This window comes from Temnothorax nylanderi, unplaced genomic scaffold, assembly GCF_030848795.1.
Source record: "Temnothorax nylanderi isolate EJ_2023f unplaced genomic scaffold, tnyl_v1.0 TNYL_tig0039_pilon, whole genome shotgun sequence".
In the NCBI taxonomy this organism is placed as follows: domain Eukaryota; kingdom Metazoa; phylum Arthropoda; class Insecta; order Hymenoptera; family Formicidae; genus Temnothorax; species Temnothorax nylanderi.
Window position 1 is genome coordinate 321,333 of NW_027249101.1, and position 21,702 is coordinate 343,034.

The window sequence follows — 21,702 nt, forward strand, 5'->3', positions numbered from 1 at the left end:
GAGGTGGGATTAATAAATTAAATATTTACTCAAAATTTTATTTTTGACTATGTAATTTAGCTTGTGTGAAGTTTTGCTACTAAAGAAAATCGAGAACGTTTAACATTTAAATATTTTAACGCATAAGTCAATTACGTCAATTATTTGCAAATGCATTAGGATTATATATTGTACGTATTGTATGAACATCAAGTATGGACAAAGAAATTTAATTCCCAGACAGTACACATGTCTAAAAGACGTCGTAAAGACATCTTTCAGACATACGTGTCTAAAAGACATCTTAAAGGTATCTTTATGACGTTTTTTCGACATACATGCTGTCTGAGTTATTTTATATGCAATATCAGTTCAAATATATTCGATAGACTTTTCCCGTATATGATGTTATTAGCACGAATTGGACATTACCTTGATAAGTAATAAATTATTGTTATATTTTAATACTAATATATTTTAAATATATTTTTTAAATATATATATTTTATTAATATATTTTAATGTTTATATAAATAACAAAGTTCAAATATTTTAAAAAATATTGAAAAAATTAAAGATAAATAAAAGGGAGAACATGTCTGGTATAAAATAATATTATTTGATAGGTAACATGATATTCAATACCTGCTCATCGGTGTGTGTCAATCGTACGCTGTTTATTAATTAAAAATATCTATAATTATAATAATAATTTATAACATATAAAGATATTATCATTGATCTAATCACCATGTTTAAAAATGACATGAACTGTATTAATTAAGATCGGTACTGAAGAAGTCAAGGTTGGAGGATATTCGATTCAAAGACGAAACGTATCTTGCGAAAGTACATACGAGAATGAAGTTATTGTGGTGAAAAAGAGGATATGCGCTTGCGTGACTTTTGTTCTCTCATAAACGTCTTTCTTTTCTTTTTTTTTTATTAAAAGAAGATATTTGTTCAAGTTTCTTTGATGTCAGATCGATACCTTAATCGTAATTCTCGTAATTCTTATTGCAAAAAACGCTGTTAAAATATGAATAAGTTTCTGATCCTACGATGGCAATTTGTATAGCCTTACATTATGCAAATTATGGCATTCACGCTAAAATTCACATATAAGAGAGAATATTTAGTCGATCAATAGAAAAGAAGGAGGGATAATCGTACTCGTCGACTTTTTCATAATCAGTCGCATGCCAGACCTTGCAAAGAAATGATTCCTTTAGAAATTCAGTATTTTAGCTTCAATAGAATTCTATTGCTCGTGATCGGCTTGTGGCCCTATCAACAATCTAAATTGACACGATTGCAGTTTATTTGCTTCTCTACTATTCTGACAGCGGGTGTTATATTTCAGGTAAGAATAGAGTATAACTAATAATATTATATGAAGTTACCGCTTCACTATGAAATAGTTCATAATTATAAATAAAATTATTACCGGTAGTTAACAACGCTAATGACATCAAAATGTACGTCAAATCTCGTCAGGGTTCTATCTTCCGCATCTTTATTTATTGTTTCCTTAATAAAATACAACTCATTCTGTATTAACATCGAAGCTGTAAGTTTATAAGAGTATGCGTTTCGCAGTATAATCATTTGGGTCGATTGAATTATTATTATATATTAGAAACTATTATCATATATAGTTATATACAGAGACAATATATAAAATTATTGGAATAACAGGTAAAAGATTTACTGATGCAATTTCAACATATATATAGTCAATTAAAAGATAAAAACGAAGTTGCTATCATAGAAGAATATAGTTGCAGTGCAAGACGTTATACGATTATACTTACAAGTAAAACAATATACTTCTAGATCTATGCTTAAAATTATTATTTAACGTATATAAGATATGAATACTTCAAAGTCGATTTCGACAAATTATGATATATTTTTCCATACTTTTATATCACACAAATCTACTAAAGTATTTGCCGTATATACATGCGTTTACAATAATTAGTAACACATTAGTGACATATTGTACAAATTGCATAATGTGAATTGCAATTGTATGTACAAATTGATAGAAATAATAAAGTAGTTCTAAATAGAAATCAATTATAAATGAGTTAACAAAATAATATAAAATTTTATATATAATTTTATATATAACAATATAAATTTTATATATGTATGTGCGCGTATTAAACACTATAGATCTTGATAAGCATATACGGTAGAAATTTTAACGACAAAAATGTTTTTTGATATTTTTTAGTATTTGCTGTTAGCACCGCATTTGTCATTATTACCAGCCAATATTGGTTGAATACTCTTGTCGTTTTACCGAAAAACGTATCTCAATTACGTCATCTGCCAATTATGATGGAATATTTTATCGATCAGGAAAAGTATTTCTATTTGATTCTGCTGCACTTCAATGCAGTAATTTGCGTCGGGTGGGCTTCGATATTAGCAATAGGAACAATGCTCATTACATATTTCCAGTGTATCTGTGGAATGTTTAGAATTGCTTGGTACGAAAATAGACGTAGGAACAATTATAATAATTTGAATTGTAACCAAAATTTGTTATCATTAACATAATGTGTTAAAAAAGAATTGTGTAAAGATGTGGTTTTAGCTGAAAAACTGTCATTCAGTGCGTTGCTGTATAATTATGACACAAACATTTACAGCTATCGTATCAAGCATGCAATCAATATCAATATTCGACAAAATATTACGCTGAAAAATAAAATCTTAATGACTGAGGGTATAATTTGTGCTGTCAACATTCACCGACAAGCTATGAAGTTTGTATTCACGTCCATAAATATACATTTAATATGTTTAATAATATATTTTTGTTTTTAAAGATTGTCCAAACATTTGCTGTCCACATTCGAGATAATGATGTTTTGTTTAATAGTGTGTGGCGTGGCTTGCTTAACTCTAAATCTATTTCAAGTAAGTTTTCTATTTTGTGTTATGATGTACGTTCGGAAATTATATATATATTAATATTTACTATTCAGTACGTATAGCAAGAATCGACAAACTGATGCCAGAGTTATAAACTTTCAATAACAATTATTATAAAAATAATTAGAAGTGACGAATGTAAAACTTTAGACACCTAACTGTATATATACTACATATCATTCAAATAAAAATCATGAGTAGAGAAGATGCATATTGTATTATAAAATTCAGTGTTCAAGATATAACAATAATATAAGTTTTCTGATATTTTTCAAATAATATCGCTAATCTACATATTCTTTAGACAGTCTTTGTATTATATTTTATACCCCTTTTGTGCTATTTCTCATTAATCAAAGCAAACTGCAAAGCAATTTTCCAATTCTATATAATATATTTTTATCCTTAGTTTTAAGAAAATAGCTTTATAAAAAAAAACAAAATTTACTGCGTATTATTTATAGATTAATAGTGTTAAGAAGTATATATAAAAAAGATCGACAATTTCCATAAAATTTGTATATTAGATTTTTCAGATTGCTTCATCTGAAAATAATGTCGAGGAATTTTTTTTCCCGTTGCTATGTGTATCTGTCAGTATTATATATATGTTTATAGCCAACTATATTGGACAGAATATAATAGATCACAATAATGATGTCCTTTTTACTGCGTAAGAAACATTTCATGAGATAGATATAAACGTTTGCTCTTTAAGAATGAATATCAGATTTAGAATATAGTAGTTTTGTAGAACAAATTAGAATACATGCTAAAAGTAATAAATTTTTTTAATCAATTAGCAATTCGTTATCTATGTACAAATAGGTATAACGTTCAGTGGTATAGAGCCCCGTTACATATACAAAGAATGATACTATTTCTATTACAAAGAGTAACCAAGGAGTTTACTTTGAATGTTGGTGGATTATTTAGTGCATCTATAGAATGTTTTGCCACGGTAAGATGATATAGAATATCTCAAAAGTACCATTTTAGAAATAAATGTTATGAAAAGACACGTTCTTAATTACAGCTGGTTAAATCTTCGGTATCTTACTTTACTGTTATATATTCTACACGATGATGAAGCAAGTGTGAATTCAGTAACAGCATGGTGAGAGCGTAATTAATCAAGAAGCAACATATTCATATTTAGAAAATACAAATTTTTCGAAAATGCAGTTTAGATATTTATAAAAAACTGTTAAGAAAGATAATAGAAGGTAAAAATTATTCAAATCAAGATATTAGTACATCAGGTATCTTTGGTGCATTGAAATCATAGATTTTTTTCCACTCTACTGTAAATAAAAACAAAAAAAAATATATATTTATTCTACTTTGCTTCCAAACATGATATTTTATTGCGCAATTTTAATTAAACATTAAATACTAATCTTATATATTTCATTTAGTATCAATGATTATATACAGAGTGTTTCCGGACATTTGCGACAAACTTAAAAGGGTGCTAGATCTTGGTAAATTGAACAATTTTTGTTAAGTAATCCGTGTCCGGCAACGTCTTCTTAGTGGTCCATCTACATCTATCATAATGTTAATCGTAGCGCTCGTCGTAACAGCTTTACTTGGCCCCTGACATTCTGTTTCGCCATTTGCTGTTGTGCAACACAAAATAGGGGTAGAATTTTCCGGGGAGTGCTATATAGAGCGTATAGTTTTTCGTTATCTATTTTCTGGAAACTGATTTTTTTAATTTTTTTAATTTTACCACCCGTAAGAATGAAAAAAATCGGTTTCCAGAAAATAGATAACGAAAAACTACACACTCTATAGCACTTTCCGGAAAATTCTACCCCTATTTTATATACTTGTGGTAAAAATTCGGTCCAATAGTTTTTAAGTTAAAAACGCACAAACATACACCACCCGTAAGGATTTTATATAATAGTATAGATATATTGCCACAGAAAAGTTTACTACTACATAAATGAGAAATTTTAATATTGTTATCTTTAAACGTCAATTAATTTCAATTTTGTGTGATGTATTACATATAGAAATATGTATTACAGAAAATAATGAAAATAGGAGTAAAAACAGAAATATGTTTCTACTCTTTGAGAGAAGAATCTTATTACCTTCAACGACAATTTGAAATGTTCTTGAAGTAGTAGTGAAAGAACGAACGTTTTCCTAAAGATGAAACGTATCTTATGACAGCACAAATGTGAATGAAGCGAGAAGATTAAAATATCGGAAAGTGCTGAATACGCTTGCGCGGGTCTCCTACGGTTCCTGCGCAAGTCGTTCTTTCAAGAGTGTTCTATTATTTTTCTTATGATAAAGAAAACACCCATTTTTCTACGCAATTACATCGATCGCTTAATCATAGACCTTACTCTGAGAAATGTAAAATGCGAGTGTTCCGATCTCACGACAGTATTATGTGCTGCATATACGAATGAATTTAAGAAAATTGCACTAAAATTTACGCCAAAAAAGAGAAGGGATACCTAATCAATAAATACTAAAAGGAAGGAATAAAGACATTATTTCTCTTCGCAGTTATGTTCTGGAGTTCATAGAGATATGATCTGCATTGAGACCCAATATTTCAGTCTTAACAGGATTCTTCTGCTCGTTATGGGTTTGTGGCCCTATAAACAATCAAAACTCGTCCGTCTTCAGTTCACCTTTTTCCTCAGTATTTTGACAAGCGCTATTTTGTTTCAAGTAAGGTAATATTTTTATATTATTACTATACAATAAGGTATAAGATAAGTTGTAACAAATTGATATTTCTAGTGATCTTTTACTAACACGTAATTTATATATTATAATTTATATGTTTAATAAATTATTACATATTATCTATATTATAATATATATTATAATTATTTAAATGCAAAATTTTTCATTTATCACATATGAAGATATTAATAAAAACATTATGTTTAAAAGTTGTGTAGTAAAAAGTGTAATACGTAACTGAATTACTGAATATCCAAAGAAATGATGTCTTAATATATTAGTATTTTAATAAATTTATTGTTTTTAGTTTACTTCATTTTTGACCGTTAAATATACTTCCGACCTTGCCATTAAGGTTTTTTCTAGTACACTTTTCTTCATTTTATTTCTAATAAAATACATCGCATTTGCTGTTAATATTGAAAACGTAAGTTGGCTTATAACAGATATTTTCACTTTGTTTGTGCGTAATGCCTATATACTACATACATATGCATATGTATAGGTATACACTCACTTTTAATTTTTAATTTTATATATGTATATATGTTTATATTTTCAAAAAATATATATTTTAATAATTGGCCATTCTTTTTGAGATATCCTAAGCTAGTGTAATAAATTGTTGAACTGATAGGTGAAAGATTTACTGACGCAACTTCAATATACATACAATGGTCTAAGAGATGAATATGAAAACATTATTATAGAAAAGTATAGTGACAATGGCAAATGGTACACGATTACACTCATTAGTAAGACAAATTTTTAATTTTACATTACAATACTTTCTATGTCACACACATAATATAAAAAGCAATTTGAATAGTTTTACATGCAGAAATTTGTATGAGAATTCTTTTATAACTGTTTGTAGTAGTTGCCATTTGTAGCGTATTTGCTCTTATTGTTGCCCAATTTTGGTCAAGTATCTACGACGTCGTTTTATCGAGAAACGTATCTGAATCTCGTCATTTGCTTATTACAACGGAATATTTTATCGATCAAGAAAAATATTTTTATTTAATCGTGTTGCATATATATGCAGCTCTTTGCATAGGATTTACCGCGATGATAGCGATAGGAACGATGCTTATAGCATATCTCCAACATACTTGCGGAATGTTTAGGATCTCAAGGTATCGAACGAGAAGACTATAGAGAAGGTTAAAAAATTCTAAATTGTAAACAAAATTGTATAATTATTTTGGATAAATCTAAAGATAAAATTTACTTTTAGAAAGCAAAAGAGATAAGGCTATTTTTGATAAATGCATTCTTTATAGTTATCGTATTAAACGCGTAATGAAGATCAATATGCTGCAAAATATTACTTTAAAAAATGAGAATTTGATATTTAAAGAAATAATAAGTGCCATTGATATTCATCGGCAAGCTATGAAGTTAGTATATAAAATTATATCTACATAAAAATTATACAACAAGAATTATACAATATTTATTTATGTTTGAAGATTGTCTGAGCTGTTGGTATCCAAATTTGAGATAATGCTGTTCTGCTTAATAGGAGTTGGAGTGATTTCTTTGAGCCTCAACCTGTTCCGAGTAAGTCTTACAATAGTTTTTTAAAAAAATATTTGAACGATATGATATTTTATAATTTACAATTTAGTGTTAAAAAAGAATGTTTTTTTTTCGATAAAAAACACATTCTGACTAAAAAATTTCGCGTATAAAATTATTTTTTACAAATATTAATCGTAAAAAAGAATGTTTTTTTTCGATAAAAAACACATTCTGACTAAAAAATTTCGCGTATAAAATTATTTTTTACAAATATTAATCGTAATTTTTATTATTTAAACAACTTAGTTTATTTCATTATTTGTATAATTTATACATAGCATATTTAATAGAATGAAGCAATTTGCTACCACAATAAATAATTGAGTATGTCCACGAAACTCGTGTATTAGATTTTTCAGATTAAGGCATTTGAAGATAACATCAACGAATTTTTATTTCCCGCTATATCCGTAATATCCTGTATTTTATACATGTTTATTTCCAACTATATCGGGCAAGATGTTATAAATCACACTGATCACGTATTCATTACTGCGTAAGAGATTTTTTCAATGAGATATTATTATATACAATATGTATATTTATATGCACATTTTATAAATATATATTTTATAATTTCAAAATAAACACTAGCACGTTATCTACGTATAAATTAAACAAAATGTGCGGAATACTATTTATGTATTTTCCTTTCTTTTTCATTATCGATTTTTTAAATTTATTGGATTTGGACTTCATAGATACAGCATTCAATGGTATCTAGCTCCCTTACACATTCAAAAAATTATATTTTTTCTGTTGCAAAGAAACGCCAAAAACTTTACTTTGGGTGTCGGTGGATTGTTTATTGGATCGTTAGAATGTTTTGCGACGGTAAGAAAATAATGTGTCATGCATGTGTTGAAATATATGTATTTGATGTAAACGTAATATAAATGAACACATACTCAACAATATTATTCTTTATAGCTGGTCAAGGCTTCGGTATCTTACTTTACCGTTATGTATTCTGTACAGTAATAAGTAAAAAATAAAATCTAATTAAATAAGAATAAACATATATAATAAATTAAAAATTCCTGATATTTTAATTTCATATTTTGTAAAATTAAGATATTTATAATGTTGAGTATACAGATTAATTATATTTATGGACATTACTTTCAGACAAATAATTATTATCAGCATTAATATTTTTGCAACATTAAGATTGAATTTTTTGGTGATACATTCGTAGAATTATAAAAAATACGAAAAAATAAACCTATTTCTACACTTTGATAGAGAAAAAAAACAGAATCATATTACCTTCAACAACAACAACTTGAAACGTTTAATGGTTTCTAAGGATGAGGAGACAGACATTTTTCTTACAGATAAACTTTTGATCTTACAGATGATACTTTTGAGTGCGCGAACAGAAATAAAACGTAATGTAAAAGCGTAATGTTTAAGTGCTAAATATGTTTGAACAACTTTTGTGTTCTTAATAAGGATACAGTTGTATTTATTGATAAGGATACACTTAGTAAAAAAACGACGATATTCATATTTAGAGAAATAAAGAGATTAATTTTTTGAACGTATAGTTTAGCTAGAAATTTTGTTATTAAGATAGACGTAATATATTAAGATATTTAAATAAAGATATTAGTACGTCAGATATAGTACGTTGTAATGTATTCAAATGAGTATTAAGTACTGCTTATATACTCTATACTTCAAATATATATAATCACATAATTTCAATTTCTTTTTTACATTGCTTTCAAGATTTTTTAATCTGTAATTTGCTATCGACACACACACACACACACACACGTTGGACTTTTCTTCTAAATAATATAATAATTAAAATATTTAAATTTAAATCTTCCGGTAGTCAATGACATAAGAAATAAAAAAAGATAAGAGTATAGCCAATATTATATAATAATATTATAGTAAATAATATTATTTAGCACTAGATAGCACATCAATATTTAAATTACTTTTAAATTATGAGCTTTACCAGATAAGGTCGGCATCAAAAGGGTTAGAGTCATTTAAAGGTTAAGAGATAAACGGGTTAAAATATATTTCTTTCGAAGACGAAGTGTGTTTCACGAATGCTCGTACTTGAATGAAGTTTTAAAACTGAAAAGGAGAAAATGCGCCTGCGTAGCTTTTCTAGATATAATTCAGTTTTTCAAGGGAAAGACACATCCGTCGAATTACTTTAAACAACATCGATCACATAAATTATGTTATAAAGAATGGTATGCATCTTACTCAGAATTTTGCTGAATCGAACGTGTTCCGATCTCACGGTGGACTTGCTCAACTGTGCATTACAGTCAATTACGGAATTTACGTTGAAATTTACGTAAGAGAAAAACGATATATGGAATAATTTAACCGATTAGTGAAAAAAGGAGGGGATGAGCCCACCGTCGGTCGTCGACGTCTTCGCAGTAATGTTTTGGAGCGCATAGGGAGATGATCCGTCTGGAAGTTCAGTATTTCGGTCTCAATAAAATCCTATTGCTAGCTATCGGTTTGTGGCCTTATCAACAATCCAAACTCACTCGATTTCAGTTCATTTTCCTCTCCAGTATTCTGACAACGAGTATTATATTTCAGGTAAGAAAACAATATATTGACATTGTACTCATAATATCAATTGATCTCAAGCGCATTACAAATCCAAGTGTGTTATTTTTACGGAAAATGTGTTATTTTTACACGCATAAAAATAACACGTCTAGAAATAACATTTGATTGAAGCTTTTCTTACATGTTTCTTTATGTGTTAAATTACGTTATTTAACATGTTTAATCGTATTAAATTAAAAGTTAATACACTCAATCGTGTTAAAATGACGTGATTTAAAACAAAATATGTATAAGAAGAGAAGATTTGCAGCGCAATTGATCTCAATCTATACTGTTCCGTCCAACTTTTATATTAAATACATTGTAATTACTTAGAGTACCTACATACTTAGAGTTATATTTATAAATAAAATTAAATAAAATTATTCTTTGTGTGCAGCTAACATCACTTATAACTTTAAGATGTACTCTTGATCTCGTTGCCAAGGTTGTGTCGTCCGCATCTTTCTTTACTGTTTACTTGATACACTACAATTCGTTCTGTGTTAACATCAAAACTGTAAGTTGCGAATATATGACATAGCCGTAAAATAAAGCTTTACAACGAAATAAATATTTATACGCGAAATATATTCTGATGTATACAAAGACAATATAAGAATATGTTGCTGGAATAATAGGTAAAAAACTTACTGATGCAACTTCAACATATATATGACGAATTAAAGGATGAAAGAGAAATTGCGATCATAAAAAAATATGGCTACAATGCGAAACGTTACACAGCTGTACTTACGGGTAAAGCAATATTTTTTTATGCGATTACGTTTTATATAAATCTACATTGTTAAAATATTAGTGGAAGAAAATGAGTTTTAATATATTACAAAATTATGCTTGTTCTCATAATTTCTTTGCATATATATATTATACATATGTGTAGTTTAAAAAGTTTGTAAAAAGTATTTATTATACGTATTTTTAAAGCAATTAGTAGTAAATGTCTATAAGACAAATAAAATGTGTAAATAGCTATTAAATACATAGCTACCAATTGTGCCATAGAAATTGATTATAGTCATGGTAAAAGATATTGTATGTTATATTTTAAAATACATGTTTATGATATATGACACACATGAAACAATTTTGAAAAACCAAATAGCAAAAATTTAAATAACAATTACGCTTTTTAGCAGCTGGGGTTTGCGGAATATCTTTTACTATTATCGTTCAATGTTTGATGAATATGTTTGACGTTGCTTTATCAGTAAATGTATCTCAACCACGTCGAATGCAATTCGTAACGGAATATTTTGTCGATCAAGAAAAATATTTTTTTTTAATCCTATTACATATAAACGTAGCATTTTGCATAGGATCGGCTGCAACAATAGCAACAGGAACAATGCTTCTTGGATATCTTCAGCTTATTTTTGGAATGTTCAAAATTTCTAGGTATGAAATGAATATATAAAATGGCTACAAACATTCGAGTTATGAATAGAATTATTGCTATTGGACGAAGGTATAGATAAAGTTTACCTTTCAAAAAATGTCCTATTCAAAAATTGTATAATTATTATAGTTATCGTATCGAACGTGCAGTGAAGATTAATATTTCACAAGATATTAGCTTAAAAAATAGAATTTCCAAATCCGGAAGTTTAATGTGCGCTGTAGATATTCATCGGGAAGCAATGAGGTTAGGAAGCAATTACGCTTTTATACAAAGATATATGCATAATATATGCACTAATGTTTTTATGTTTTTAAAGATTATCCAAATATTTAGTAACTAGATTTGAAACAATGTTCTTGAGTTTAACAGTGATCTTTATCATTTCCTTATGTTTCAATTTTCTTCGGGTAAGTTTTGGATTTTATTTTCAAATCTATTTTTGAACAAACGATAATTTTAATTCTTGTTAAAGAAATAAAACTATAGTAAAATGAGGATTGCTAGAACGTAGATAATAATTAATTGCAATCTTGTATTTTGTAGATTTTTCAGATTGTATCCTCGAAAGAAGCTATTGAGGAAGCTTTCTTCCCTATTAGTTTTGTATTTATTAATATACTTTATTTGTTTATATGCAACTTTTCTGGACAGAATATCATAGATCACAATAATCACGTATTCATTACTGCGTAAGAGACTTTTTTGCGAGATATCGATAGTTTACTTTGTGGATGGCTGTGTTAAAAGTAAAGTAGTACTATTACTATGACTATCAAATGAGTCATAAATTAGTCATAAATCTTCCCGTCTTTCTTTCAATTCAAATCAATGATTCTGTCCCTATAATTTCGTAGGTACAGCGTTCAATGGTATGTAGCTCCCTTGCATATTCAAAGAATGATACTCTTCTTGTTGCTAAAAGGCGCCAAAGATTTTACTATAATTGTCGGTGGAATATTTGTTTCATCCATCCAATGCTTTGCTACGGTAATAAGATACAATAAGATACCTTTGTTTAAATATAGTATATTATAAACGAATAGAATAAAAAAGGATGACTTTGGTTCCAGTTGGTAAAGGCTTCAGTATCTTACTTTACTGTCATGTTATCTATGGTATGACGATATAAATCAGATATAAACAGGGAAAAATAAATTTTAAGAAGCAGTATCTCTCACACACATGTAGAAAGTTTTAGTTCTTAACTATGTAATTTACTTCAAAGTTTTAGTATTAAAAAAGACACAAAGAAATAAAATAATTTGATCCAACATACATATTTAATTTATCGACATTGAACATTGCATATAATAATACTTGATGTATAAAAATACATTATAATCATTTTATGTGTCTTTTTCAAGTTTGGTCTTTATTTTCCGTGCGTGATATCTATACCAACACGCATGAGTTGAACAGTACTTCGATATAAATAATTCATTGTTTTCATAATAAGTCTATAACTAAAGATAATTTTAATTTTTAATATTAAATAACATACATGCTAAAAAATTTAAAAAATATAAAGAACTAAACGTATGTCTAACAAGGAATAATTAATATGATTATTTGATAGCTGACTTGTCCGTACATAATATCGGCTAACATATAAATCACATAATTATTAACTTGTAACATAAAAGTATAATAACAAGAACGTCATCTAATTGCTATCTTTTAAAATGACATAAGTTTTATTTAATAAGACGGATGCCGAAATAGTCAAGTTGATGAATGCTTTTTTCAAAGACCAAACGTAGTATCTTACAAATGTGTGCACGCGAGAATGATGTATATAGAGACATAAAAAAGGAGGGAATACGCGTGACTTTCGATTACTCATAAAAGCTTTTCTTCTTTTTATGGAAAAAAACATATAATAATTTTTTTCAAAATCAAATAACATTCTGGATATAATAACAATAGATGTAGAAACTGATTTGTTGCAAAACGAATCAATATATATGCTAAGTTATCTGATGACAAAATTTTTATCTAAAGTTAGCGATTCCCTATGTTCAATGCCGTAAGTACAACGTTCAGTGATACAGAATCCCTTTATACTTATACAAAAAATGATACTATTTCTGCAAAGAGGAATCATAGTATTTTGTTTAAATATCGGTAGACTACTAAGCTACTTCACATGCATCTATGGAGTGTATCGCTACGGTAAGAGAATATAAAATATTTCAGTAGTGCATGTTACAATAACAGAGTATGTTTACAGCTAGTGAAATTCTCCTAGTATCTTACTTTAGGTACTGCCACATATTCTACACGGCGATAAAAAACATAACAAACATGAATTTATTAATATCGTGTTGGAAATATATTTAATAAAGAGACAACGGTATTTTAAAACAATTATGATTAATGTTTGAAAAAAATTATGAAAAATGTTTAAAACAATTCATTTTTTGAGTCTATAGGGTAATTAAATACTGCTAAAATAAAAAATTAAAATTAGTCAAATCAAGATTAGCATTTCAGATTTTTCCAATGCATCTAAATCGTAATGATCGTTGAGTTTATGGCTCTATAGTCCATATACATATATACAAAGTATAATTGAAAATTTTACATTACTTTTATTTTTTCCCATGCACAATTCGTTATTTTGTTAAATTAAGTGTGTTCCGATCTCATAATGGATTTGCACGACCGTATTGTAGGTCAATTAAAGAATTTACGTCGAAATATACGCAAAAAAAGAACAATATTATTAGCGATAACTATAAATAACTGATATAATCAATATTTGCTAAAAATCAATTAATCAATTTGAAGTTTATTTTATTTGAAGAGTGTCGCGTATTTACCTAATCTGATCAATTTTAAATTATAAGCTTTACCATGTAGGTCCGGCATCAATAGGATTACAGACCGCGATTGTTCCTTTGGCAGAGGAGCTACACAAGTGTATCTTACGAATGCGTACGTGAGAATGAAGTAGAATTATTGGAAAAGAGGGAATGCGCTTGCGTGCTTTCGATTTCTCATAAAAACCTTTCTTTTTAATAGAAAAAAAATAATACAATGAATTTTCTCGGATGTCAGGTTGATAGCTTTATTTCAGCCATAGTTCAAAGAAATGATTCTAAATTATAAGTATGTATCTAATGATATAACGATCTGTTGGCCCATTATATAATTTACGATATTTGCACTACAATTTACACTAGAAGAGAGAAGAACGTCTATTCGGGCACGGGAGCGGAGGGCGATTGATGGAGAAAAGAGGGGATAAACGTACGTTATGGACTTCTTAACAATCACTCACGTTCCGGACCTCACGAAGATATGACCCTCAAAGAAGATCAATATTTTAGGGTAAATAGAATTCTACTGCTCACTGTCGGCTTATGGCCCTACCAACAATCCAACTTTGCCAGATTTCAACACATTTTCATTTCTACTATATTGACAACGTTTATTATATTTCAGGTAAAAAAATATCATAATATTGCAAATCATGATAACTATATTACTATAGGGGTACTCAAATAAGTTAGAGTTTAACGCGGCGCGCGGTTGGACAGGTTATGTCGGGTTAAAGTCGAGTAAAAAGTTAATTTTTAAACTTTAGGCTCGCTACTCTTTAAGGTTATGCAAAATACATAAGTGACTCATTAACCTATCACATTAATCTTTGGGTTAAAAGTTTAAAAATTAACTTTTTACCCGACTTTAACCCGACATAACCTGTCAAACCGTTAAACTCTAACTTATTTGAGTATAAGTTATTATACTCATGTATAAGTTATTATACGGCAAGTTTTTTTTACTATATTTTTATTTGTCTCACTATGTGTTATGCAATTAGCCCAGTAAAATGACTCGAAATTTGTCGATTTGGAGGAAATAATACTGACTGGGCTGAAACTTTATAAACAGGCTTGTTTTAGGGTACTATTCAACATATTAAAAGTCCCCACGTGTAGACGCTACGTTGCGGGCAGGGGAGGGTCCAAAAGGTCCAAAAAATCAGTTTTTCGCAAATAACTCGGAAAATATCAACTTTACGGAAATTTATGTAGATCTCAAAATTGTAGCTTACAAAATTCCGCACAATTTCGTTTTTTTTCAAGTCTGTACGACCAAATGGAGCAGAGATAGAATTTTTTTAAACACCGGTAGTTTTGCGACGCAACGAAAACGCGTACGCGCATCGCGCATTTTTCGCTAATATCTCGAAAATGGACTCTCGAATCGAGAAATGTTTTAAATAAAAGTTGTAGAGAATCTAATTACGAACAATTTCGCGCGTACGCGTTTTCGTTGCGTCGCAAAACTACCGGTGTGTAAAAAAAATTCGATCTCTGCTCCATTTGGTCGTACAGACTTTAATAAAAAACGAAATTGTGCGGAATTTTGTAAGCTACAATTTTGAGATCTACATAAATTTCCGTAAAGTTGATATTTTCCGAGTTATTTGCAAAAAACTGATTTTTTAAACCTTTTGGACCCTCCCCTGCCCGCAACGTAGCGTTTACACGTGGGGACTTTTAATATGTTGAATAGTACCCTAAAACAAGCCTGTTTACAAAGTTTCAGCCCAGTCAGTATTATTTCCTCCAAATTTTGTCATTTTACTGGGCTACAATGATATTTGTATCAAATATATTGTGGTAAACGTTGACAAAAGGGGACCCAACTCCTACGACCTTGATCTTGAAATATATTATAGAGGTAACCCTTTTGAGTAACCTTCAGAAGATTTTAGTCGTCGCTCGTTCTTTATTAAGAATTTAATAACAAATATAACTGAGAAATATGTATAACAGTTTATGTCAGTACTAAGGAAAGTAATTTGCTGATATGTGTGTATAAACAGTACACATGTGGGGCTTCGACCCACCCCCTTCAACACGGAAAGGTGGGGGTGGACCTTGGTTCGCGTGGAAAGTTGAAAATCCAAATCGTACAATGATAGACCTCGTTTCGCCCGTAAGCAGGGGTGGGGTGGGGTAGACTTCGCTTCGCGTGGACGGTTCTCTGGACAGCATTCTACGGTTTGGGTTTTCAACTTTCCACACGAACCGACGTCCGCACCCATCCATCCCTGCTGCAGGAGGAGGGTTCAAACCCTTCTTACGTCTACATGTGTCTACATATATCAACTAATTACTTCCCTTAGCACTGACACAAACTGTTATATTTCTTAAACTTCTTTGTTAATATTTTTTTAATAAACAATTTTTTAATAAACAACGAACGATGACGATAAAACCTTATGAAGGTTACTCAGGAAAGTGACTTCTATAATATATGTCAAGGCCAAGGTTGTAAGACCTGGGTCCCCCTTTTGTTAATGTTTACTTATATTGTAACTATTATTTATCCAAGATGTAAAGAAAATTAATAAAATTGATTACTAACAGTTGACAGCATTTTTAACATTAAGATGTACTTTCGAAGTCTTAATGAATGTTTTGTCTTGCACGACTTACATGACTATTCCTATAATAGAATATAACACGTTCTGTTTTAACATTGAAGGTGTAAGTTAATCGCTTATGAAATATTCTTTAAACGAGATAGCTTTTCCTGATTAGTTAATTTTTAAGATATTAAAATATTTGCTTTGATGTATGCAAGAGTTGTTGGAATGACAGGTGAAGGATTTATTGATACAGCTTCAGCACATCCATAACAAACTAACAAATAAAAATGAAATCGCTATCATGAAAAAATATGTGTGCACTGCAAAACATTATACGGTTGTACTTACAAGTAAGACAACTTTTATTGGCTTTGGATATAATCAAAGTTATAATATAATATGTAAGCTATGAAGGAAAAAAAAATAAATTTTGACAGATTATAATAATTTAGTGTTGACGTATATATACACATACATGCACACACACATACGTGCGTGTGCGCGAGCACAATGTGCATGGGAGTAAGCGTGCTTACGTATGTGCGTGCATGCGTGTCTGTCTATATTATATCTAAGTATATATGATTCTATTATAACATTTGTCACGTACGTGTGTTTGCGATAAATAGCAAATGTGTTTATAAATAAAATTCAAAAGGAAACTAGCTATTAGTTAAATTTACGGAACTAATAAAAATAGCGTTTATAAATAAAATCCAAAAGAGAACTAACTATTAGTATACGTAAGATAATTTTTTAAATGTCATGCACTAGTAAATTAAGTAAATAATATATTCTTTTCAACATTCTTTAGCATTTGGAGTTTACTGCCTATTTGGTCTCTTTGTAGTACAATTTTCATTAAATATGACTGATGTTGATCTATCGACGAATGAATCTCGACCATATAAATTTCTATTTACGATGGAGTATTTCATCGATCGAGAAAAGTATTTTTATTTGATTCTGTTCCACATCAACGCAACTATGTGCATTGCAGCGATTGCAGCAACAGCAATTGGTACAATGATAATTTCATATATTCATCATATCTGTGGAATGTTTAGAATTGCTAGGTACGAATACATATAGAAATGACCTTAATAATATGAAATGTAACTAAAAGTTTATATCTTTAACTAACATATTAAAATAAATGTAATAATAAGTAAATAACAATTTTTTAACTGAAAAGTTGCGTCATTCAATAAATTACTACGTAATATAATTACAATCTAAATGTTTACAGTTATCGTATCGAGAATGCAATAAATATCAACATTCTACAACCTACGCTGAAAAATAAGATTTTGATGATTGGAGGCATAATTTGTGCCGTCGACATTCACCGGCAAGCTATGAAGTCTGTATCTGCGATGACAATATTCATGCAATATTCATAATAATATTATTTTTGTTTTTGAAGATTGAACAGGCACTTGATTTCAATATTAGAGATAATGGTGTTTTGTGTAATAGCATGTGGTGTGTTTTCTTTGAGCCTAAACTTGTTTCAAGTAAGTTGCCTATAACGTGTAATAATGTATGAAGCTACTTCGAAATTTATTAGTGATATTGTGTAGTAAATGACAAAGATCGACAAGGTAGACATGCTATAATCGAGTTTGTTAAAAAGTGGCTGATTTTTGCCCTCAAGACGGCAAGTAAAATTTGCATGGTTTCTTATATTTTTTTGGAATCACGTAGTGACATTTGCTGTCAAAAAGTGTGGGAAAAAAAGGAAAACTTCAAAGATAGGCCATTTAATTATGACCTTTCATTTTTCAGTTTTTTTTGTTACTTTACTTTTTGATTGTAGAATCACGTGGTGGAATCCATTTGCCGTTAAAATGAGTAACAACCTTAAAAATTGCAATCAAATATATTTGTTAGATGTGTCATTAGGTGACAGAAAGACATTGTTATTTTCATATAATATATATCGACATACAAAAAAAGCAAAAAAAAAATGGTAGCTAAATAAAACATTAGAACATTAAAAACAAAATTAAACAAAAAAAATTACAATAAATGTTTTCTTTGGCTTTAAGGATGTTTTATATAGTTAGGCAAAATGTAACGAAGTTGATGAAAATTTAATATCATATTCTGTATAGGTACTCTTTCAAAGTTCGGGGCCAAATTTCAGATTGATTCACAATTTAGATAAAAAGTTATCAATTTATTAATATCCGAGTTTTAACATGTAACCTTATGGCGTTACAGAGAAAAGTGTAAAAAAAAACATTAAAAAATGTAACGAATATAGTGATATTTTACACACAAGTAGATCATCAACAAACAAAAATATAGCAACAAAATTTGAAACGATTTACAACATAGTTTTGAAGAAATTGCAAAAAGATTAATGAAATTATTGACGGATCGGACTCGTGATCGGACTATCGGCGCGCGCAGTATGGAAGTGTGGCAACACCGCAATCAGCTGCTCCATCCGTAAAGCATGTATACTCGAAAAATAACAAGCTTTTCCACTAACCTCCAATATAGCATTAACTATAGATTTGTGTTAGTACGTGTGTGTGAAAACAGGCCTCCCAATTGATTGTACAGTGTTGACACATTTAGCTGCGTAGCTTATTAATATATTTACAGCAAATATTATTATAATAAAAATATAATTTTCATGTTTATACAATATACTTAATTTATATTATTGAATATGACTGAAATTACGAGTTTAGAGCAATTACTTTATTTTATAATTTTTCACAGATTTAATTTTTTTAAGTCGAATTCAGGGCAAATTTACTGTCAAAAATTATTTTGCCGAGATTTTTTTTAAGAAAAAAATAGTATTAACAGTTATTTACAGTCACTAAATCTACGTTTTTTACATTCTATTAGACTTGTCGTAACTATTTGTATACATTTTTTTTTCTTTGGATCTTTAGAGAATTAATATCGGTGTTTTTAAGATTTCCATGACTTTTGGCTGGACCTGTCCCTATAGAACATCCTTAATACATTTTCGAAGCCGCTTCGGAAATGTATTAAAGCCAAAGGTAACATTTAATGTAATTTTCTTTGTTTAATTTTGTTATTAATATTCTAAATGTTTTATGTTCTGTTTAAAGTGTAGATGTTTAATTTGCGTACAGTTTGGTAGCTTTCCTCAATGTTTTCAAAAAAATTCCGGGGACTTTTGTGTCGCTCTGTATATACGACGAATGCAACTTTTTAAATACTAAATGACATGAGAAGAAAAGTAACGAATAGAATATGCGCTCTATAGTAAAAGAACACAGAAATGTTGCAGTATGTAATGTAATTATGCAAGTTCGCAACATTTTTATTGACTACCACTTAATGAGCTATATTGCTTATAGATGTAATCGTGAAACAACTTTTACAATTATAATGTTAAAGTCAGTAATGTCATTAAAGTCAATAAAGTCTGTAATGTAAAATCAGAACGCATTCTAATTTGTACTCGTGTACAATAAGCGTTTCACAGCAATATCTCTTATCTGTATAAATCACTTGTAAACTTTGTACTAAAAATGAAGAAAATTTATTGTGTAGTCGTTGATGGACATAATTGTATATTAGAGTTTATTAATTCCTATAAAATTTGTTTTTTTTTTCAGCTAGCATCATCTGAATATAATATCGAGAAACTGTTTGTGCCACATGGATTTGTGTTACTAGCGATCATACATATGTTTTTAGCTAATCTAATGGGACAGATTATAATTGACCACAATAATCACGTATTCACTACTGCGTAAGAAATATTCATATGATAGACAACGTATAGAGATTCTTCAGTAACAGCAAATGTAGAAGTTGTCTTAATGTAGAAAGAATTAGCTTCTAACGCGTGCAGTAAACTAATACAAAAATTTTCATTTCAAGTTAGAATGTCATGTTCACTCAGACAGCATAAAACTAAAAGATGACGAAAAGATGTCTTTTTATAGTCGTCTTTTCGGCTAGACGAAAAGATGTCTAAAATATGTCTTACATGACGCTTTTTTTAATGTGCATGCGTAAGAATTCCCGTAATGTATGTCATGGACCAAGAGGCCTATTTTATAACTTTTAGCGGCAGTATTGTTATTGTTACGTTGTCGCTGCACGTCTTTTGTACTATTCATTAGGTTGATATTTCATGTGTCGTACGACAAGCTTTGTCAAGCGTTCCGATTGGCTGTAAGATGGAGGATTTCTAGAAACTCGAGACCTTCTTTCTGCAGCTAATTAATATGCTTAATTTGTCACACGACATATGAAGAATATCAGCTCTATTGTGCAATCTATATAAAAGTGACATTGAAATAAAATGCTTTTTCGTTGCAATAAAATATTTTTTGCAATTATAATCTTAAGTTTTATTAACATAAACCTTTTATTTATAAACTAAATTTATATAAAACATAAAAAACGAAAATATGTCCACAATATGATTTTAAAAGATGGCTAAAAGATGTCTAATATCGGATGTTTTTTAGTCATTTTATAAGTTTTGGCTATAAGACAACATTTAGTGGGATATAAGTCATCTTTAATCATCTTTCAGTTGACTTTAAGCTCTAACGAAAAGATATCTATGCCGAAAAACTGTCATCTTTTAGTCATTTTTTAGACATCTTTGTACTCTCTGGGTCATTTTTGTAGGTACAATGTTCAGTGGTATAAAACTCCTTTACATATACAGAGAATGATATTATTCTTGTTGCAAAGAGGAACTAAGGAATTTAAAATAAGAATCGGTAAACTGTTTGAGGGATCAATGGAGTGTTTCGCTATGGTAATATAATGTATAATTTATCGACGGTATTACATTACACACAGATTGAATAAAAGAGAATGTTTATAATTACAGCTGGTAAAGGTCTCAATATCTTATTTCACTGTCATACATTCTACACGGTCATGAAACATATACGAATTTAGTAACGCGATAGTGAGAACATAGTTAAATAGACAAATGTATTTATGCTTAGAAAATAAATAGATACCTTGCTGTTTATCGTTGTAGTAATAATCAGACAGATCTTCAAAGTAGCTCCCTTGGGAAGATACTCACCGATGCCTTGTC

At 29.2% G+C, this 21,702-nt stretch overlaps 5 protein-coding genes across 5 annotated transcripts in view; 4 read left to right on the top strand and 1 right to left on the bottom strand.

Annotated features, from left to right (window-relative positions):
* LOC139771396 (non-structural maintenance of chromosomes element 3 homolog) overlaps positions 1 to 21,702 on the bottom strand; it is a 161,502-nt gene that overhangs the window by 19,974 nt on the left and 119,826 nt on the right. The gene's annotated exons all lie outside the window — the stretch shown is intronic.
* LOC139771395 (uncharacterized) lies at positions 1,199 to 4,311 on the top strand. The gene is made up of 9 exons (XM_071704126.1): positions 1,199 to 1,342; positions 1,433 to 1,549; positions 1,678 to 1,795; positions 2,222 to 2,480; positions 2,643 to 2,759; positions 2,823 to 2,913; positions 3,465 to 3,601; positions 3,757 to 3,889; positions 3,965 to 4,311. Exons 1-9 carry the CDS (start codon positions 1,199 to 1,201, stop codon positions 4,013 to 4,015), a joined length of 1,167 nt encoding a protein of 388 aa, XP_071560227.1. The 3' UTR covers positions 4,016 to 4,311.
* LOC139771379 (uncharacterized) lies at positions 5,457 to 8,264 on the top strand. The gene is made up of 9 exons (XM_071704112.1): positions 5,457 to 5,628; positions 5,954 to 6,073; positions 6,284 to 6,401; positions 6,524 to 6,785; positions 6,933 to 7,049; positions 7,122 to 7,212; positions 7,584 to 7,729; positions 7,935 to 8,067; positions 8,164 to 8,264. Exons 1-9 carry the CDS (start codon positions 5,485 to 5,487, stop codon positions 8,212 to 8,214), a joined length of 1,182 nt encoding a protein of 393 aa, XP_071560213.1. The 5' UTR covers positions 5,457 to 5,484; the 3' UTR covers positions 8,215 to 8,264.
* Positions 9,661 to 12,522, top strand: LOC139771397 (uncharacterized). Its single transcript, XM_071704129.1, has 8 exons — positions 9,661 to 9,816; positions 10,470 to 10,587; positions 10,986 to 11,247; positions 11,378 to 11,494; positions 11,568 to 11,658; positions 11,795 to 11,940; positions 12,106 to 12,238; positions 12,322 to 12,522. The coding sequence occupies exons 1-8, from the start codon at positions 9,673 to 9,675 to the stop codon at positions 12,370 to 12,372; spliced, it is 1,062 nt and encodes a 353-aa protein (XP_071560230.1). The 5' UTR covers positions 9,661 to 9,672; the 3' UTR covers positions 12,373 to 12,522.
* Positions 14,555 to 21,631, top strand: LOC139771391 (uncharacterized). The gene is made up of 9 exons (XM_071704124.1): positions 14,555 to 14,698; positions 16,636 to 16,755; positions 16,870 to 16,987; positions 17,452 to 17,713; positions 17,887 to 18,000; positions 18,064 to 18,154; positions 20,249 to 20,385; positions 21,279 to 21,411; positions 21,487 to 21,631. Exons 1-9 carry the CDS (start codon positions 14,555 to 14,557, stop codon positions 21,538 to 21,540), a joined length of 1,173 nt encoding a protein of 390 aa, XP_071560225.1. The 3' UTR covers positions 21,541 to 21,631.